This window comes from Elephas maximus, chromosome 1 (genome assembly GCF_024166365.1).
Source record: "Elephas maximus indicus isolate mEleMax1 chromosome 1, mEleMax1 primary haplotype, whole genome shotgun sequence".
NCBI lineage: Eukaryota > Metazoa > Chordata > Mammalia > Proboscidea > Elephantidae > Elephas > Elephas maximus.
The window spans coordinates 47,494,952-47,514,300 of record NC_064819.1 but is presented as its reverse complement, the minus strand read 5'-3'; the positions used below and the strand labels follow the sequence as shown (position 1 = coordinate 47,514,300).

The 19,349-nt window shown below is 41.2% G+C and overlaps 1 protein-coding gene across 20 annotated transcripts in view; it reads right to left on the bottom strand.

Moving 5' to 3' along the window:
* The window catches only part of FARS2 (phenylalanyl-tRNA synthetase 2, mitochondrial), a 648,562-nt gene that overhangs the window by 182,174 nt on the left and 447,039 nt on the right, over positions 1-19,349 (bottom strand). For 16 of the 20 annotated variants that reach the window (XR_007517143.1, XR_007517141.1, XM_049882699.1 and 13 more), the window contains one exon: positions 13,910-14,061. Coding sequence is in view for 15 of the 20 variants with exons in the window: in XM_049882699.1 (XP_049738656.1) it covers positions 13,910-14,061 (152 nt within the window). In the remaining 5 variants the exon portion in view is untranslated. Of the gene's footprint in view, positions 1-5; positions 2,003-13,909; positions 14,062-19,349 lie in introns of those variants that run through there. The other 4 variants (XR_007517146.1, XR_007517145.1, XR_007517147.1 and 1 more) reach the window with 4 other exon arrangements.

Below are 19,349 nucleotides of genomic sequence, written 5' to 3'. Positions count from 1 at the left end.
ACAACACAAAACTTATATAACAGCTATGGTTTCAAATGATAAGCCAACTGGCATTTTATTGCTTTCATCTTCCTTTCTGAATTGCGGTCCCATGGAAAAGATTATAAGTCTAAACTGAGATTCAGTCAGATCTGTCTTGGAGACCCTAAGCATTTATTTACATGAGTTTACTGGGAGGGGAAAACATAAGAGGAGGCTTTAGGAAGAGGCTTTGCTAGACAGAAAAATGGGGTTCCAAGCAGAGCTGCCTGAGTCCCAGGTGACAAGTGTGACACCAAGTTGGGGAAAGACACAGGAGCTTTGGCCAAACTGGACATACCATGAGGATACCAGCAAGGCTCCAGAGCCTCAACGGTGTACCCGCTGGAGCCCCAGGGCCCAGTGGAAGTGGTCATCATGCCCAATGGAAGTCAGCTGACTTGCAAACACACACACACACACACACACACCCCTAAGGTCCAGGTCAGCACAGGGGTGTGTTCAGTTCAAACATTCTTGTGGCCTCATCTGCACCCACAGGCTGATGATGTTTGAGTTTAATTCCTTTCCTAAATGTCCAACCAGTGCCTCTTACTCATCAGGCAAGTGACTGCCACTGAAAAGTCGGGGATCCCTTATTTATATTATGTTGCCTTGAAATATCTTTTTCTTCATGTAAATCTCATGGTAACATTCCACCCTGTTCTTTCCTCATTAGAAGCTTGGATAAATTCCAACCAGGATAGCACCTTCCCTTGCCCCTACCTACACATGAGTAAGTACACCATTGTGAAACTTCTGCAAAGATCTCTTTGTGTCTTAGACTGTTTAACTTAAGCTCCTTGCCCCACTCCACCACCAGGGTAGTGGATTCAGCCTTGTTCTGGACTCTAAGCCCAATCCTGTCTCCAGGGACGAGACCACCGGGAGCCAGGCCAGCAGCTCACTGGCTGAGCATCCTGGCCGTCCCACTAATGATTCTGCTGCAGCATCGGGGCCTTATATCCCAGGAAACAGGCCCCCACACTCCTCTGTACCTAAGCCTTACCTAGGATTCCATTTCACCAGTGCCTGCATTTCTGTTCCTCGGTCTAGTTTCTCAGACGCCTTGCCTGCACTGGCCATGGCCCTCCCCGTGTTTGCTGACTGCCCAGACCTCCACCAAATACCTCTAATAAGACCATGGACTTGGATGCCATCTGGACTATCAGCTAATATTTGTGTGCACTATCTGTCCTCGCCCCCACGGTTGACCTCTCACTCCCATATGCACCTGGCCCTGCCTTCTTGGGTACTCCCTCCTGGATGCTGTCTGAGCCTCAGCAATAACCAAGTTAAGTAAAAGAATTGGGCCAAGAGAATACCAAGGTGGCTGCTCTTCACTGCCCAGTCTGCACCACAGTGTGAGTGGTGCCCCTGGCCCGGTGTGATGCTGGAGCCCAGATGCTGACCAGCAGCAGGAAAGGGCTGTTTCCTGCTCAGGAGATCAGCCAAACCCAAGCCTGCCAGGCCCACCTTTGCTTTTCAGAAATTTGAATTTTTGAAAAGTGATTCTAATAGCTCTCACCTGTACATTCTGGGGCTTCCTCAAAAATGGCATGCATATCTTTAGAGACTTAGTTCCACAATCTCTAAGTAGGCTCACTGGTTCTCTGAGGCTGGAGAGGGTCAGGCTATTTTGAATTCATAAATCTCTTGGCAACTAAGAAAATGTAATTCATTGAGGCTGTGGCACTTTCAAGGTGGAGCATCTGGGGGTGCAAAGAACTAGGGTAACTAATGCAGGCACAAACCGTGGTGGGGGGGTACTGCTGGTGCTGAGCATCAAGTGTGGGCAGCAGCCAGTGCAAAGAATGACTTTGTGAACTGGGATAACAGATATAAAGACCCAAATGATTTAGGGCCTTACTTACAATAGTCCAAAATGGCAGGCGGCTGCCCCCAATCCCATGTCTGCCAGTGGTCTGGACACTTATTTTCCTTCTGCAGGTGCACATTTTAGTTTGATTTAATCTGACAAACACTGTCAGGGATGGAAAGAAAAACACCAAGGGGCGTGAGGTCCTCTTGCCTTGCACTTTGGCTTAAAGAGAGCTTCTGTTTCTACATGACGAAAGGATACGCAGGACACCTAACCAGACAGCATTCTTAGGACGCCTAACCAGACAATGGCCTTAGAACACCTAACCAGACAACGTCCTTAGAATGCCCTGGGAGCCGCTAACCGGAAGTTAAAGAAGAAAGGCTGACGGGGCTCGTTTTCACCAAGATGTGCATGTGGTGGCTGATCATGGCCAGGAGCACAGGAGAAGCAGCTCTTAGGCTGCTGGCCTCTCTCCTGACTCCTGCTGACAGGCAGTCTCCACTCTTCCCTGATCTGCAGAGAAGTGGCTCCTGGGGCACTGCCAGGTCAGCAGGAAGGTAATCCCAGAGAATCCTTCAGCAAACAGTCAGGTCATGTGCTTGGGGAGAAGCAGAACCTGGAGTTCTGGTCCTGAGCTAATTGTGTTTTAATTTGTCTGAGGCTGGTAGCAAGCAGGGCTACCTGTGGGGCTGTGCTGAAGAACCTACCTTGTGGAATGCTTTCAAAGCAGGCGTGGGGATGGAAAGGAGGGGAGGCAGAAGGAAAACCCAAGCATCCAGACTAGAAATAGTTCTCTGAGGACCGCTGTCTCGGTTGTCTGAACCTCGACAATCAAATTCTTATGCACACATACCACTACCATTGCAATAAAAATGGGGACAAAGCGGGGAGGCCAGGTGATTTCTAAAGCAGGTCAGCCACCTCTCGCCTGCTCCTTAGTGCCATGTGCTGTTAGCTTCAGGGGACACAACCTCTGATAAGCTCCCAGCATCCAGGGCTCTCCCAAGATGGGACTCATGGGAATGTTATGCTGTCATTGGCTTTCACTGTGGGGCAGACTTCAAGTTCAGGTATCTGCACGTATCTGGCTTTGTCAAATGCAGCAAGACCAGGGGTGGATTTGCAAACTCCAGACCTTATCCTCTGTCACTGCCCTGGCACTTTCCCAGCTGCCACCTGGATGACTGCCACACTGATGACGGGACTCGGCAGCCTGGCCAGTACCATGGCCATTTTGCAAAGTGTTATTTTTTCTGATTAAAAAATTCCTTCTTAAGTTGCAGGAGGAATATGCATCATTTCAGAATGACAGTTTTATATGGAGCCTTGTTCTGCTTCACTTCATTACCAGAACACCCCAGTCATGTGCACTGGGCTGCCAAATCCAAGACTTCCAGCTGTACTGGGGTTAGACTTTGTTTTAAAGAACAAAAGACTAAGTTAAGTGTACTGAGAAAGTTATCGTTATTTACTGTAGTGACTAAGAAGCGTTTTAGAACACCGTGCAGTTTCCAAAGCACTGCACAAAGAAAGCTATAACTAATTTTTGCAGGTTCCATTTAAAGATGTATTTTGACTCCTGGATTGTAGATGAGGAAAACAAGGTTCAGAGAGTCCCAACACTACACACCCAAGATGTGGAGGGTCAGGACTCAAGCCCATGGCTTCTGACTCTAAATCCCAAGTTCTTCCCACTGAACTAGACTGCGTCTATTTCTTATGTCCAACACTACTTCCTGGTATTTAAGAAGAGCTTCTCTGAACAATGCAGTGGGTTAATTAACCACGCACCAAGCATTACTTAGTGAGCTTCCTTCCACTGACATAACACTGAGAAAGACAGACATGACCTACTAGGCCATAGACCCCCAAGGAGTTTCCATCAAGTAAAATAACCTAGAAAAGTCTAAAAGCAAATATAGAATAGAATCTAAATAAGCCAACAATTAGTAGTAGTTACAGAGTCCTATACATCCTTACAGACTGGAGGAGGATGAGGGGAAAGAAGAAAGCAGTGCACGTACGTTTGTCCTAGAAAGGTGAAGCCTTTTGGTTGAAACTGCCCTGCGCATGGCTTCTTGCTGTGGAAAGCAGGGCTGGGCTGTGATGTTAGTGGCCACCAACCAGATCAACAAGAAGCTTCTGACCTACAAGTGGTCCATCCATAGACGGCCCAGAAACCTTGGAGGCAGCCTGGTGCAAAGGGCTTTCTCTCTCTGCCCAACCTGTCTAACTCTTCCACACTCGGAGAATGGAGAGGACTGCCCATAAGAGGCCAGAGCAGGCAATGCAGAAAGAAGCAGAGATGTTAACAGGGGTGTGGAGGTGAGAAGGAGGAGGGAGGGAGGGAGGGGTGCAGAATCAGAGGGGCCAGGTAGAGAGAGTCTCCGGTCTTAGGCCCGTTGGGTCTGAATGGCTTTCCAGTTCTGATTCAGGTGTGCCCTTAAATAAATCCTCTTTGTCTTAAAGTGACTACCATGAGTGGTATGTCCTGACTACAGAAGGCATGGGAACAGAGGGCTTCTGCCTCAGAGCATATAGTCACATTCACTGAATTGGAACAGTGTACATGTCATTCAAGGGACCAGGGGAAGACAGTCGTGCAGAGCTTGCTGTCCTGTCTCCTCGGGAGACCTTCCCATCCTGACAGCCAACCTCTCCACTGAATCTACAGCCCTCAACATGCCCCCTCCTTTCAAGTCAGTGAAATGACCAAGCATCAGTTATGAGCAGGAAACCGTGCAACCTGACTGTCACCTTCTGCTTCGTGTTGTTACTTTGCTTCTCATGTGCTATATAGGTTCACGAAAACTAAGGTTTTATCGCAACATCCTTGCAGCCCTGTGGCAATTAGCTCAACGTTTCTCAGAACACAGGGACTCAAGGATCAACTGGTAAGTTTATTTATGGTACATTTCTTTGCATGAGGTTCAAGAAGTCTAAACCGGTAGCATTAGAGTCAGAAGTGGCTTAGTTCAGGTTACAGGGAAAACAAACAAGGATCTGTATACACAGTAAACCTATTAGTGGGTGAAAGAAGGCCAGAGGCCTACCTACCTTACCCACACAGCCAATTAGATCATTTACTGGCAAGGAGTAGAGGCGGGCCAATGAGATTCCATTGTTCAGTATCAGAACTGGGTGAGGGACAGGCAGTGGTAATAGGTGCTGGAATGTAAAGATCATTTAGACTCAGGAGCTGGGCAGGGCACTCTGAACTCTGTATACAATAAGGAAAGAACAGAAGCCATAAGGTGGGAAGGGGGAAAGATGGAGTCAGTGAGAAAGAATGAAATGGCAGACAAAAGTAGTAATTGGTAGGTACAGCATGGAAAGAGCAATGGAGACAGAGAACGCTGCCTCCACTCCTGGCTTCCTGAAGCCTGGTTGGTGTGTGTGGTTTTTCCTGGGTTCCAACAAGTGGGTCTTTGCTCCTTGGCACCACAAGAGCTCCCATTAGAACACCTCACTCCTTGTGAGGTCCTCCTCTCTCTTATCCCCACTGGTCATAATATAAAAATAAAACAGAATTTTAAGAAACATTTTACATGAGAAACATAAGACATTTTCCACTAAAAGATATTATCCTTACTCTAGACCAGTGGTGGAGTCCCCTGGTGATGCAAATGGTTAATATCCTAGGCTGTTAGACAAAAGGTTGGAGGTTCAAGTCCACCCAGAGGTGATTTGGAAGAAAGGGGATCTACTTCTGAAAAAATCAGCCATCAAGACCCTATGAATACTGGGCTGAGGGCTGTGGGGACCATGGTCTTGGGGAACATCTAGTTCAATTGGCACAACACAGTTTATAAAGAAAATGTTCTGCATTCTACTTTTGTGAGTAGTGTCTGGGGTCTTAAAAGCCTGTGAGCAGCCATCTAAGATACTCTACAGGTTTCACTCCTTCAGGTACAAGGGAGAATGAAGAAAACTAAAGACACAAGGGAAAGATTAGTCCAAAGGACTAATGGACCCAAACTACCATGGCCTCCACCAGACTGAGTCCAGTACAACTAGATGGTGCCCAGCTAGTTGGCTCAGATGACTTTTTAGCATACACACCGAGAAAGTCATGGATGGGAAAGTGCAAAAAAAGGTAAGAGCTGCTACGTTAGGGTATTGAGATGATGGGTAAATCTCCACTATTTTTATTTTCAAATTTTTATGTGTTGACAAGAACAAATGAAGGAAATAAGGAAGGAGGGAGAGTGTGGAAGAAGTCTCTTGAACTGCCTCACGGAATGCCAGCCCCACTACCACCCAGTGAAGAGCTGTGGCCAGCTCAGGCCCATGGCTCACGCCCACGCAAGTGGGGCCAGTCACAAGAAGGTACCTCTCATGTCAAAGTCCCTCTTTAGAATTCATTATGACAACTGTTCTAATATAACCACTTATGCCAATTTTTTAAAAATTGCAAGTGGTAGGTGTCAAGGAACATAAAAGTGAGGAAGTTGGAGGGGGGACAAGGAGAGGTAAGACTCTCCTCCTTGGTATCCTGCAGCTCAGAGTTCACCTCACACCCTGGCTCACTGTCCATGGATTCAGCGAAAAGTACTGCTGCCTATGAACAGAGTTGTAGCAAAATAAGCAGCAGCCTAGCGGAGCCAGGCTGTGGGGACATCAGTGTACTTCACCTCCCAAGTCACCTCTGCTACAGACATCTGGGATGTTTCTCTACACTCCCTTCTTGAAATCAAATCAAACACCTTATTTTTAACTCTCAAAAAGTTCTGTCTTAAACCACATCTGTCCTATTTCAATTCACTTTACAGTCCAGTTTCTACACTTCATAAATAATTGTCCTGTGAAAAAACTGGAACACTTGTGTATTGCTGGTGGAAATGTAAGGTGGTGCAGCCACTGTGGAAACAGTCTGGTGGTTCCCCAAAAGTTGAACATAGCATCACCATATGACCCACCAACTTCACTCCTAGGTATGTTCTCAAAAGACTTGAAAGCAGGAACGCAAACAAATATTTGTATACCAATGTTAGCTGCAGCATTATTCACAATAGCCAAAATGTGGAAAGAACCCAAGCGTCCATCTACAGATGAATGGAGAAACAAAACGCAGTACATTCACACAACGGAATATTATTCAGTCATAAAGAGATATAAAGTTCTGCTACATGCTGTGATGTGGATAAGCCTTAAAACATTATGCTCAGTAAAATAAAGTCAGGCAAAAAATAACAAATACTGTATGATCCCACTTATACGAAATACCTAGAATAGATAAACACATAGAGACAGAAAGTAGACTAGAAGTTACTAGGGACTGAAAGCAGGGGAAAATGGGGGGTTCTTACTTAAGAGGTACCGAGTTTCTACTTAGGATAACAAAAAAACTTTTGGAATTAGGTAGTGGTTATATAACACGGTGAATGCAATTACTGTCCCTGAACTGTACACTTAAAAATGGTTAAAATGGAAAACTTTTTGATATCTGTATTTTACCACAATTAAAATTTTTTTAAATAGTAAAACAAACAAACAAACAAACAAAAAGACTAGCTTCCCTGAATGAAACGTTAGCAGTGGAAGACAATAATTAATTTTCTCTTTGCTCCTTCTTACACCCCAGGCTAAGAAATATTTTGAGCAATTGTGTTCTAGGAGAAAATAAACACCATACACTATAATTCCTTAAGCTGCATGGTCTTACAGACACAAGACGATGTATGTGTTCACAAATGTGTTGAAGGAATACCCAGGCTCATACGTAGAAACACAATTGACTTTCTTAAGTTTTCTCATTAGTCAATGCATGTGTCTGGTGCAATATTCTAAAGGTACCAAAGGACACAAAGGACAAGTCCATCTCTCAGTCACCACTAAGCCCAGACCCTAGCTCCCCTCCCTAGAGGTAATCACTGTTACATTTTTTTGTTACATTAAATATTTAAACTACAAAGACTCTTCTGCCCATCAAGCAGCCCTGAGATTAAGTGGCAAAGATCCTCCGAGAGAAGTTTCTGAATGACTGGCTGAAACAAAAAGTCATTTTCTAGGCTCAGTGTCTATCCTCCTTCAGGACACAAACTGTTATTTGTAATCAAGAAAAAAATTTCTCAATTTATCTAACATTATGAAATTAGGTTCCTCCCTGGCAGTTTATGCCTTTCTGAAACATCTTGGGATCTGTCCTTGATCAATAACACTCAAGTTTTTCCACTACGTGATTCTTTCCCGGAGTATCACTTGTTCTATACTCAGTCCAAGCATCTCTCACCGTGTCTGAGGTTTGGCAAGGAAAGGGTTTACATCCTTCTGTCATTCACATCACACATCACTGCATAACTGCCAAACCACTGAGAACCACGGCCTAGCCAAGCCGACATGTAATCTCAACCATCACACATGGGAAGCTGCTTAGCTAAAAAATCAGGGTCATATTATTTAAAAAGGGGGTTGGAAGAAAATTGGATATTGAGAAATAATTAGCAACCTCTGCCACAGGAACCTTGCTTGGAATATAAAGTCTTAATAAAAAAGACGTGTGCTCTGGGCAGGCTAACAATTTGGCACAGCTCCAAAGTGATAGTCTTTAAATATTTGTGCATTTATTGAAGAGATGGTGAGACCTGTGCCAGTGAGAAATGGTTTTTGATGGGCTGTTTATTTTTAAATTTCCAGTGAAAAGTACTGTCTCCTTCAGAAGGAAATTAGATAAACTTACCTTCTCCAGTTAGCACAGGGTTATATACACAGATATGCGTTAATAATGTATTTCTATAGCAGTCCAGTGATATTTTACTGTTTTTTAGACTGTGCCCCAGGAACTTACCTGTCTGGTCTGTCCCTGGGTCTGCAGGACCCCTAGACTCTCTCACGCCCATTGCAATCTCTCCAATTACCTGTCATCACTACATATCATCTACAGGTCAGAAGGACTCAGTATTTGCAATCTATTTACTTCCCTCCAAACATACCCTTCTTCTAAAACACATCTAACCCCACATCCAGGACAGCAGCAACTTCTCTCAGCTTCTTAGGTAGCTTACAAACCTGAATCCTTGATTTCAGAGTCTTCTGCGAAATAAGCGAGGGTGAGAAAAATTACAAGTCACACACCATCAGGCATATCAATTAGTACTTATCAACCACTCTTGCTGTCCTGTGTTTCTTCCTCTTTAAAAGTAAATACCCAGATTTAAGTATCGACATGGAAACTCCTGGGAAGTTCTCTCTCACATAAAAGTCCAAGGCTGAATTTTTTTAGCTCTTTTTTTTTTTTTTTTTTTAGCACCCAGGCTACTATGATGTTGTTCAGTGGCTTCAAGTCACTTCCAACTCATAGAGACCCTGTGTACAAAAGAACAAAACGCTACCCAGTCCCGCACCATCCTCACAATCCTTGATACGTGTGAACCCACTGTGCCAGTCCATCTCCTTGAGGGTCTCCCTCTTTTTTGCTCACCCTCTACTTTACCAAGCATTACATCCTTCTCCAGGGACTGATCCTTCCTGATAACACGCCCAAAGTGTGTAAGATGAAGTCCTGCCATCCTTGCTTCTAAGGAGCATTCTGGCTGTACTTCCTCCAAGACAGATTTGTTCATTCTTCTGGCAGTCCATGGTACATTCAATATTCTTCATCAACATCATAATTCAAAGTCACCGATTCTTTTTCAGTCCTCCTTATTCATTATCCAGCTTTCCCATGCATATGAAGCCATTGAATACCATGGTTTGGGTTAGGTGCACCTTAGTCCTCAAGTGACATCTTTGGCTTTTAATACTTTGAAGAAGTCTTTTGCAGCAGATATGCCCAATGCAATGTGTCATTTGATTTCTTGACTGTTGCTTCCATGGGTGTTGGTTGTGGATCAAAGTAAAATGAAATCCTTGACAAGTTCAATCTTTCCTCCATTTATCATGATGTTGATTCTGGGTCCAGTTGTGAGGATTTTCATTATGTTGAATTATAATCCATACTGAAGTAGTAGTCAGTAAGTGCTTCAAGTCCTCTTCACTTTAAGCAAGCAAGTTTTGTCATCTGCATATCGCAGGTTTTTAATGAGTCTTCCTCCCATCCTGATGCCATGTTCTTCTTCATATACTCCAACTTCTCGGATTGAATAAGTATGGTGAAAGGATACAGATTGAATAAGTATGGTGAAAGGATACAACCCTGTTGCACACCTTTTCTGATTTTAAACCACGGAGTATCCCTTTGTTCTGTTTGAACGACTGTCTCTTAGTCTATGCACAGGTTCTGCATGAGCACAGTTCTGGAATTCCCATTTTTTGCAATGCTTACCCATGAAATTTGTTATGGTCCATACAGTACAATGCCTTCGTATAGTCAATAAAACACAGGTCAACATTTTTCTGGTGTTCTCTGCTTTTGGCCAAGATCCACCTGACATCTGCAATGATATCTTTCTTTCCACATCCTCTTCTGCATCTGACTTGAATTTGCAGCAGTTCCCCGTCAATATATTGCTGCAACTGGTTTTGAGTTATGTTCAGCAACATTTTACTTGCATGCGATATTAATGACACTGTTCCATAATTTTTGCATTCCACTGGATCACCTTTCTTTGGACTGTGCACAAATATGGATTCTTCTAGTAGGTTGATCAGGTAGCTGTCTTCCAAATTTCTTGGCATAGACAGGTGAGTGTTTCCAGTGATGTATCATTTATTGAAACATCTCAGTTGGTATTCTGTCAATTCCTGAAGCCTTGAGTTTTGCCAATGCCTTCAGTGTAGCTTGGACTTCTTCCTCCTTCAGTACCATTAGTTCTAGACCATATGCTACCTCCTGAAATGTTGAACAGTGACCAGTTCTTTTTGGTATAGTAACTCTGTGTATACCTTCCACCTTCTTTTGATGTTTCCTGCATTGTTCAGTATTTTGCCCATAGAGCCTTTCAATGTTGCAACTCGAGGCTTGAATTTTTTCTTCAGTTCTTTCAGCTTGAGAAATGCTGAGCATGTTCTTCCCTTTTGGTTTTCTAACTCCAGGTTTTTGCACATTTCATTATAACACTTTACTTTATCTTCTCAAGCCACCCTTTGAAATCTTCCGTTCAGTTCTTTCACTTTATCGTTTCTTCCATCTGTTCTAGCTACTCTTCATTCAACAGTAAATTTCAGTCTCTCCTGATATCCATTTTGGTCTTTATTGTCTTTTTAATGACCTTTTGCTTTCTTCATGTATGATGTCTTTGATGTCACCCCACAACTCTTGTGGTGTTCAGTCATTAGCGTTTAATGCATCAAATCTATTCTTGAGATGGTCTCTAAATTCAGGTGGGATATATTCAAGTTTGTACTTTGGCTTTCATGGACTTGTTTTAATTTTCTTCATCTTCAACTTGAACTTGCATATAAGCAATGATGGTCTCTTCCACAGTCAGCCCCTGGCCTTGTTCTGACTGACGATATTGAACTTCTTCATCGTCTCTTTCCACAGATGTAGTTTTTGATTACAAATCAGTAATTAGAAAATATGGCCTTGGTGACAAAAATGACGCCAGAGATCACAGGATAGAATTTTATAAGACCAACAACTTATTCATTGGAAATAACTTTCTTCAACAACAGAAACAGCAACTATGCACGTGGACCTTGCCAGATGGAATACACAGGAATCGAATCAACTACATCTGTGGAAAGAGACTATGGAGGCTACTACAGCAAATACCATAAAGTCTATTTTCTGTAAAGTTAGGAGACAGATTTCATCTGCAAGTTCCAAAATATATTTAAAGGCTGCCAAGAGTAGCTGAAATCAAGAAGAAGCCAAATGGGAAGAAGTGAAGAAAAGAAACACAAGGAATGGCATTTCTCAGAAAACATGGGCAAAAATACATTTTTTCAGAGCTGAGGGTTACAAATCTCAAGTGAAAAATCTACATCACCAACAAGTGCTGAAACTGCTGAAATGGGGTGGGAAGCAGATCTACACAAAGAATCACGACCTTAAAGTTGAGAAAACAAACTAACCTTGTGCAAAGAACTGACTCAGGAAACCCAATTCATTCAAATATAAGTACACCATTGTTACATCAACTCAAAAATAGTTAAGAAAATGGTCGAAAAACTTACTAACAGGCAAAGAATAGCCATAGAAATATGCCGTCCTTGGAGTGTATAAAAAAAATTTCTGCCCAAACATTGTGTTATAAATTTAAAAAAAACTAAATGAAGCAACCCTTCTAGGAAGGAAGAGCACAAAGCAGAAATATGATCTCAGAGAAGAGATGGAAAGAGAATGGGAGGAGATAAAATGTGAGCTGGCAGAACGGAGAAAAGAAGGAAAACGCAAATAACTGAATATGGATGTAGAAGATGCACAAGGGAGAACAGACTGAAGATAATAGACTAAGGGACAGAGGAGATAAAAACGAGGAGAGCAAACAAAGTGAAATGTAAACAAAGAGGTTTAAAGCATTAGAGAGAGAACAATGTCAGACAAAGGAGAGCCTACTCATTTATACGTGGGATTCCTGAAGAATGAAAGAGAACAGAGCAATAGATCAGAGCAAATCTTTAAAGATATAATTCAAGATAACTTTCCTAAAGCAAAAGCAGTGTCAAATCTGAATTGTGAAAGCAACAATATATACCAGGGAGAACAGGTCAATGCTGAAAGAGATCCTGATAAAGTCCTAAACGTCTAAGGATAAAGAAAGAATCCTTTAGGATAAAAAGGCAAAAAGATCAAGCTTGGCCTATATCAAATTAAATATGAGCAGATAACTGAGCAACACAAGATCCCCAATAAAAGAAAGGGTGGGCCGAGAATTTCATGCTAAGCCAAATTGCCATTCAAGTATAAACAGATACACAACTGTTAAACATGCAAGAGATCAGGGAATGCTGTTTACCCAAGTCTTTGAGCAAATTTATAGGAGATGAACTTCAGCCATGTAGATGGCTGGGCAACTGGCAATGAACTGGCAACTGAACACCTCTATCTAGAGAACTAAGACTTTAAAAATGAACAAGGAGGTAAAAAGGTGGGGATATGGATGATAGGATAGAACGTGAATGCCACAGGCTATAACAATGTAGATATAAATCAACTACAAACATTAGGAAGGGAGGTGAGAAAGAAGCTGGGAGTTGGACAAGATGTGGTGGCTGCCCTTCTCTAATAGCTGGGAGTCAAACGAAATCATTTAAAGGTGATGAGCAAGAAACATAAATTAGATCACGTCATATATCTCCTCTACTCCTATCCTTCCACATCTTCCAACCACTCTTAGGATAAAACCCCAAATCTCAGCTCTTACTGGTTCTGGCCCTGCCTGGGCCCTGTAGCCACATCTTGACCCGCAATCATTTCTCTTCACCCACTTCCCCTTTTAATTTCTGGAATCACCATGCTCCTTGTTGCTTCCTGCATTTCACATGCGCCACTTCCCCTCCCCCAGAGGTCCACACAGGCTGTCTGGAATGTTCTTCCCCCCTTTCTTCGCTTCTGATCATATGTCTCATCTCAAATGAAATGTTACCTCCTCAAAGAGGCAGTCCCTGACTCTCCAGGTGAAATTAATTCTTTGATTATGCCCAAAGTATTTTTCCTTCATAATATTTACTTCAACTTTGTGCAATTATTTACTTAATATCTACCTCTCCCACAAGACTGCTAACTCCAGGAAGCAAAGCTAAGTCTGTTTTGAGCACATTTAATTCCTAGAACCTAATACAGGGGTTGATATGTTATCAGTGCTCAATAAACACTGAGAAACTAACCAAACATTTTTTTCTTCACAAACAGCCCTTTCTACCTCATTTCATCTGTCCCTGGAATGTGATATGGCATGAAACCACTTCCACAAACAATAATGGAAACATGCAAGATCTTGAGAACATCCTGCTTCATACACTTTCTTTATTGAGGCAGGAAAGACTGAAAATGCACTTTGGAAAGATTTTCGGAAAGAACTGATATAAAAGAGTTTTCTGATAAACTATCTGTTTACTATAAAATTCAGAAGACATGTTGTCTCACAAGCATTGGGTCTAAGCATTATTTTATTATATGTTTCCGTATGCCATTTGTCCTGCAGACAGTAAAGGTGAAAATCAGAAAGCTTTTTTACTTACTTTGGATGTTCGAACTTGTCTATAAGATCAACCTGTTCCACCAGGTCTCCTCCAATTGTTCGGACTAAGTCATAGAAATCATTCTCCGTGTAATTCTCAGGGGGCAACCAGAATGAAATATCATTTATCACAGCAGGATATTTGCTAAGAGGCTAACAAAACAAGAGAAGAAAAGATAGATTGACTTGTTAGTTAGATGAGGACGTTTAAATTTTTCATGAAAAGTTTCACTTGGCTCATTAGGAAAAGCTGGTAAAACATTTTTTCAGCACTTGAATTTTCAGGGACAAAATGAACTGAAAAGATGAATCAATATTCAAAATTGGCAAATTCCGTTATGAATGTTACAGATTCTTACCACATTCATGTGTAACATTATTATATATTATATGTATATCCTTGTTAATGTTCAATGTAATATAAAGCATTTTAATCAATGGTATTTCAGTTTTTTCCCATTCATATACTAAAGGAGAAAAGTTCAAATTTAATTAACAAGCAATTCATTAACTTCTTGTGATATTTTCAGGGAACCATTTTAATAAATATGTAAGGACTTGTCTAAATTGATAGTTCAATTAGTAATGTCATAATTTGTTAGCATTTCTAAATATTAAAATAAAAGACTAGGTTGATAAGAGGTGATTTAGGGAGTTATTTTTCAAATTATGCCTTTAAAGATGAAATAAACAAAAACGTAGCCATTTCCCTTATTTTATTCCATTTTTTTCCAGTTTATCAGAGCTCAATGGTTTAGCATTACACTGGACAGGTAGCTCTTATTAGATACTTTGAGAAGTTACTGCATTTGTTTACGTCGCTTACACATAGGCACATCACAATTATATATATATATATACACACATATATATAGGTTTTGGTCTATAAGATACTGCCATAATAAAAACTGTTTCATTACATGTTTCACTATATAACTGTGACACCCTAAGGGAATCACTATAAACTCGTTGGTGAATGATTAATCAGAAAAAAGAATAACTTTTAAAATGACAAAATCTCTGAATAAAGAATACTCAAACATAAGTGATGACTGAACTTGAAATGTCAATTAAGCTGTCAAACTAATGCAGCAACTTAAAACACCCATTTCAACCATGAACACAATAAAGCTACCATCCAGGTATTCTTGACAAATCACCACTGCTCCTGTAAACACCCTACATTTTCCCTCCTAAAGTAACACCATGCTCATGTGATAAATAGCCATAGGTTAATGTGAGGACAACTGCTCATCTGTCAATTTGTCCTACTGTGGTGGCTTGCATTTTACTGTGATGCTGTAAGCTAGGCCACCAGTATTTCAAATCCCAGCAGGGTCACCCATGGTGGGCAGGTTTCAGCACAGCTTCCAGACTAAGACAGACTAAGAAGAAAGGCCTGATGATCTACTTCTGAAAATCAACCAATGAAAACTCTATAGGTCACAACAGTACACTGTCCAATATAGTGCTGGAAGATAAGCCTCCTAGGTTAGAAAAAAAAAGGAACTCAAAATACATGGTAGCCACAACGATGGACTCAATCACATCCCAAAGGTGGTGTAGGACCAGGTAATGTTTTGTTCTGTTGTACATGGGGTTGCCACGAGTTGGAACTGACTCAATGGCAACTAACAACAACAATGTATGACACAAGATGGGTGAAAATTGTTTTACAAATTGCTTTTCCTTTTGACAATATCCTTTTGAATATGCTTAAGAAACATGGAGGCTTAGTGAACTGATGCACTGATTAGGTAGGAGGCTGGGGTTGCCAAGAATTAGTATGAAATCTCCCCTTCAGTTAATCCAAGTTAGGTAAGGCACTTGTTGAGCTCTGGATGTGAGGAAGGCTACAGAGAGTGGGAGAAGGTGCCTAAGAGAACATCACTGTCAGCCCTCCACAGACAACAGTCAGTGTGATGATAATACAGTCAGCCAGACACATCTTCCCAAGATACCAAAACCTAAACTAACTCAATGCCGTTGAATCGATTTTGATGCATAGCAACCTTATAGAACAAAGAAGAACTGCCCCACAGGGTTTCCAAGGAGCGGCTAGCGGATTCACACTGCCAACCTTTCGGTTAGCAGCCAAGCTCTTAACCACTGTGCCACCAGGGGCCCCCCAAGACTCAGATCTTTCTAATTCAGGAGGAAAATAAATGGCTGACTTCCCAGATTGAAAAAAAAAAAAAAAACTGTAATAAATGCGGTTTTAAAGACCAAACAGTTAAAAAGAAAAATCCAGAAACAACTTATTGTAGTGCAAAGCTACCTCAATCTAACAAACTGTAATATATTTAAAGTAATGGTTTAACTAAAGAAAGACGCATTTATTACCCTAAGTATGTTTCCCATCTGGGATGCCTCCTAGCAACCCCTGAATTTTTAAGGGGAAAATAAGAGTTTTGTTTTGGAAATAAGAAGGTAACTAGACAGATCCATGGTTTTGGAGATATTGGCTTTAAGAGGCTTTCCCAGAGATGGTGTCAACAACGATCCAGTGGCTTCCCATTGCTCCGATGGTTTATCAGTTGCCCTCGAAGTGATTCTGGCTTATGGTGACCCTATGTGCTCCAAAGGGTTTTCAATGGCTGATACTCCAGAAGTAGATCGCCAGGCCTTTCTTCAGAGGCACCTCTGGGTGGACTCAAAACTCCACCATTTCAATTAGCAGCCAAGCACCTAACTGTTCATACCACCCAAGGACTCTTCTCCTAGGGTAAAGACCCCAGCTCTTCAAATGTCTACGTCTCCTCATCTCTCCAGGCTCACGCCAGCCTGGCTGACATCTGGTTTCTTGATCACCCCAAGATTCTTCCTGTACATACTGTTTCCTACCTTCCCTGCCCTTCTCTCTGTCCTCAGCCACCACTTTACTTCCTACCCTCCCAGACTCCATTAGTCCCTTGTTACATAGCATTCGATACTTCTCTTTCATTGTTGTAGATACCTGTGTAATTATTAGTTCAATGTCTGTGTTCCCTGTATGTTACAATTCTCGCATGTTACAATTCTTGCAGTAGGGTATGTATCTCGTTTTCACCTCTGTATGTCTAATGTCTTACAGAGTCCTCGCCACATGGTAGGTGCTCAGTAGTGGCAAAGTACAGCACTGTTCTCTGTGAGCAATGACATACACCATGGTCAATCCACTCAGGTGTTCTTTCTCTTCTAGCCAGCCCAGCTAATGAAAAAATCAGATATCTAAGTCATGGAGACTTCTCCCGATCCCTTGCTCATACTGTGATGAGAGATAGTGACCACATGGAATAACAAAGAGGCTGGAGAGGGATAGGATAAGTGCCCTATAGGGATGCAATTAGCCAGAGTCATAGAATCATGAAATCTTAAGAGTTGGAAGGGACTTTAAATGACACTAAATATTATGTGTTTCTTATTTCCTTTCTATATCTAGACAGAGGTGTTTCTATTTTATTGGAGCCCTGGTGGCATAATGGTTAAGGGCTCAGGCTGCTAACCAAAAGGTCTGTTTTATTAGTTTTATAAAATAACCATGTATTGGTTAGTTCTTTTGTTGATCCTCTCTATAACTCGTTTGTTTGTTGCTTAAAGAACTCACAAAGGGATCAAAACTACAGATATATTAAAAAACAAAACACCCACTACCGTTGAGTTGATTCCAACTCACTTACAGGACAGAGTAGAACTGCCCCATAAGGTTTCCAAGGAGCACCTGGTGAATTTGAACCACCTACCTTCTAGTTAGCAGCCAAATGCTTAACCACTGCGCCACCAGGGGTCCATAGATACGTTAGAAACTTTAAAAGTCACAAGTGAATATTATGTACCATATAAAAAATAAAGTTGAAAATGCAAATTAAGTGGATAATTTCCAGTCACTAAAACCAAACCAAATCCATTGCTGTCGAGTCAAATCCAACTCATAGAGACCTTAATAGGGCAGAGCAGAGCTGCCTCACAGGATTTCCAAGGAGTGGCAGGTGGATTTGAACTGCCAACCTTTTGGTTAGCAACTGAGCACTTAACCACTGCGCCACCAGGGATCCTTCCACTCAATAGGTAATTTAATTAAACCAGTGTCTACGTGCTATATTGAGTTATTCATCAAATCTCCCTACAAAAAAAAACATTAGATGATTCACAGTATAATTTTATCCAATGTTTAAGGTGAAGGTGGTCCCTTTTTTAAATAAACTGCTTTAGGGAACAGAAAAGGAGGGAATGCCATCCAATTCATTTTATGAGGCTACTAGAAACATGAAACCAAAACTATACAAGCATAGTACAATTCGTTAAAAAAAAAAAATTAGAGCAATTTCATCTTACAATCTGTATGAAAAATCCTAAACAGAACTTCAGGAAACACAATTCAATGATATCTTAGCATATTACATCATGACCAAGCAGGTTTATTTTAGAATTATGGGAAAGATTAAACACCAAAACCAAACCCATTGCCTTCAAGCCAGTTCCAACTCAGATTAGGGGGGAAAAAAAGAAACTTACTCGACATATAAAAAACACGTGATCATTTCATAGATAGAAAGCATTTGATAAATACGATATTATATGAAAGAAATATCCTTAGCAAACTGGAAATAGAAAATAGTTTCCTTACTGAATACCTACAGGAAACATATTTAATATTAAAATTTTATAAGTATCCCACTTAAGGTCAAGAGTAACATAAGGAAAACATTTCACATTCATGGATCAGAAGACTTAATATGGTTAAAATGGCAGTATCTCCCAAGTTGATCTACAGATTCAACACAATATCTATCATAATCCCAGTTGGATTTTTCTAGAAATTGACCATCTGATTCTAAAATTCATATGGAATTGCAAGGAACCCAGGATAGCCAAAAAGCAACCCTGAAAAAGATGAACAAACTAAGAGGACTCACACTTTCTGAATCAAAACTTACTACAAAGCATCAGTAATAACACTGTGTGGTGCAGGCATAAGGTAGCCAAAAATCAACAGAATTGAGAGTTCAGAAATAAACCCATAAGTGAATAGTCAACTGATTTCTGACAAAGGTGCCAAGATCAGTCCATACGGAAAGATTAGTCTTTTGAACAAGTGATGATGGAACGTTTGGATAGCTGAATGTAGAAGGATGAAATTGTACCCTTGCCTCATACCATATAAAAAAAGTACTCAAAGTGGATCAAAGACCTAAAATATAAGAGCTAACACTATAAATCTCTTAGAATAAACCATAACAGTAAATCTGCATGATCTTGGATTTGGCAATAAATTCTTAGATATGACACCAAAAGCAAAGGCAACAAAAGGCAAAATAAGTGGGCTTTATCAAAATTAAAAACTTTGTATATCAAAGAACACTATCAAGAGAGTGAAAAGGCAACCCACAGAATGGGGATAAATATTTGTAAATCACACACATAATAAAAGATTAATATCTTGAATATATGGAGAACTTCTA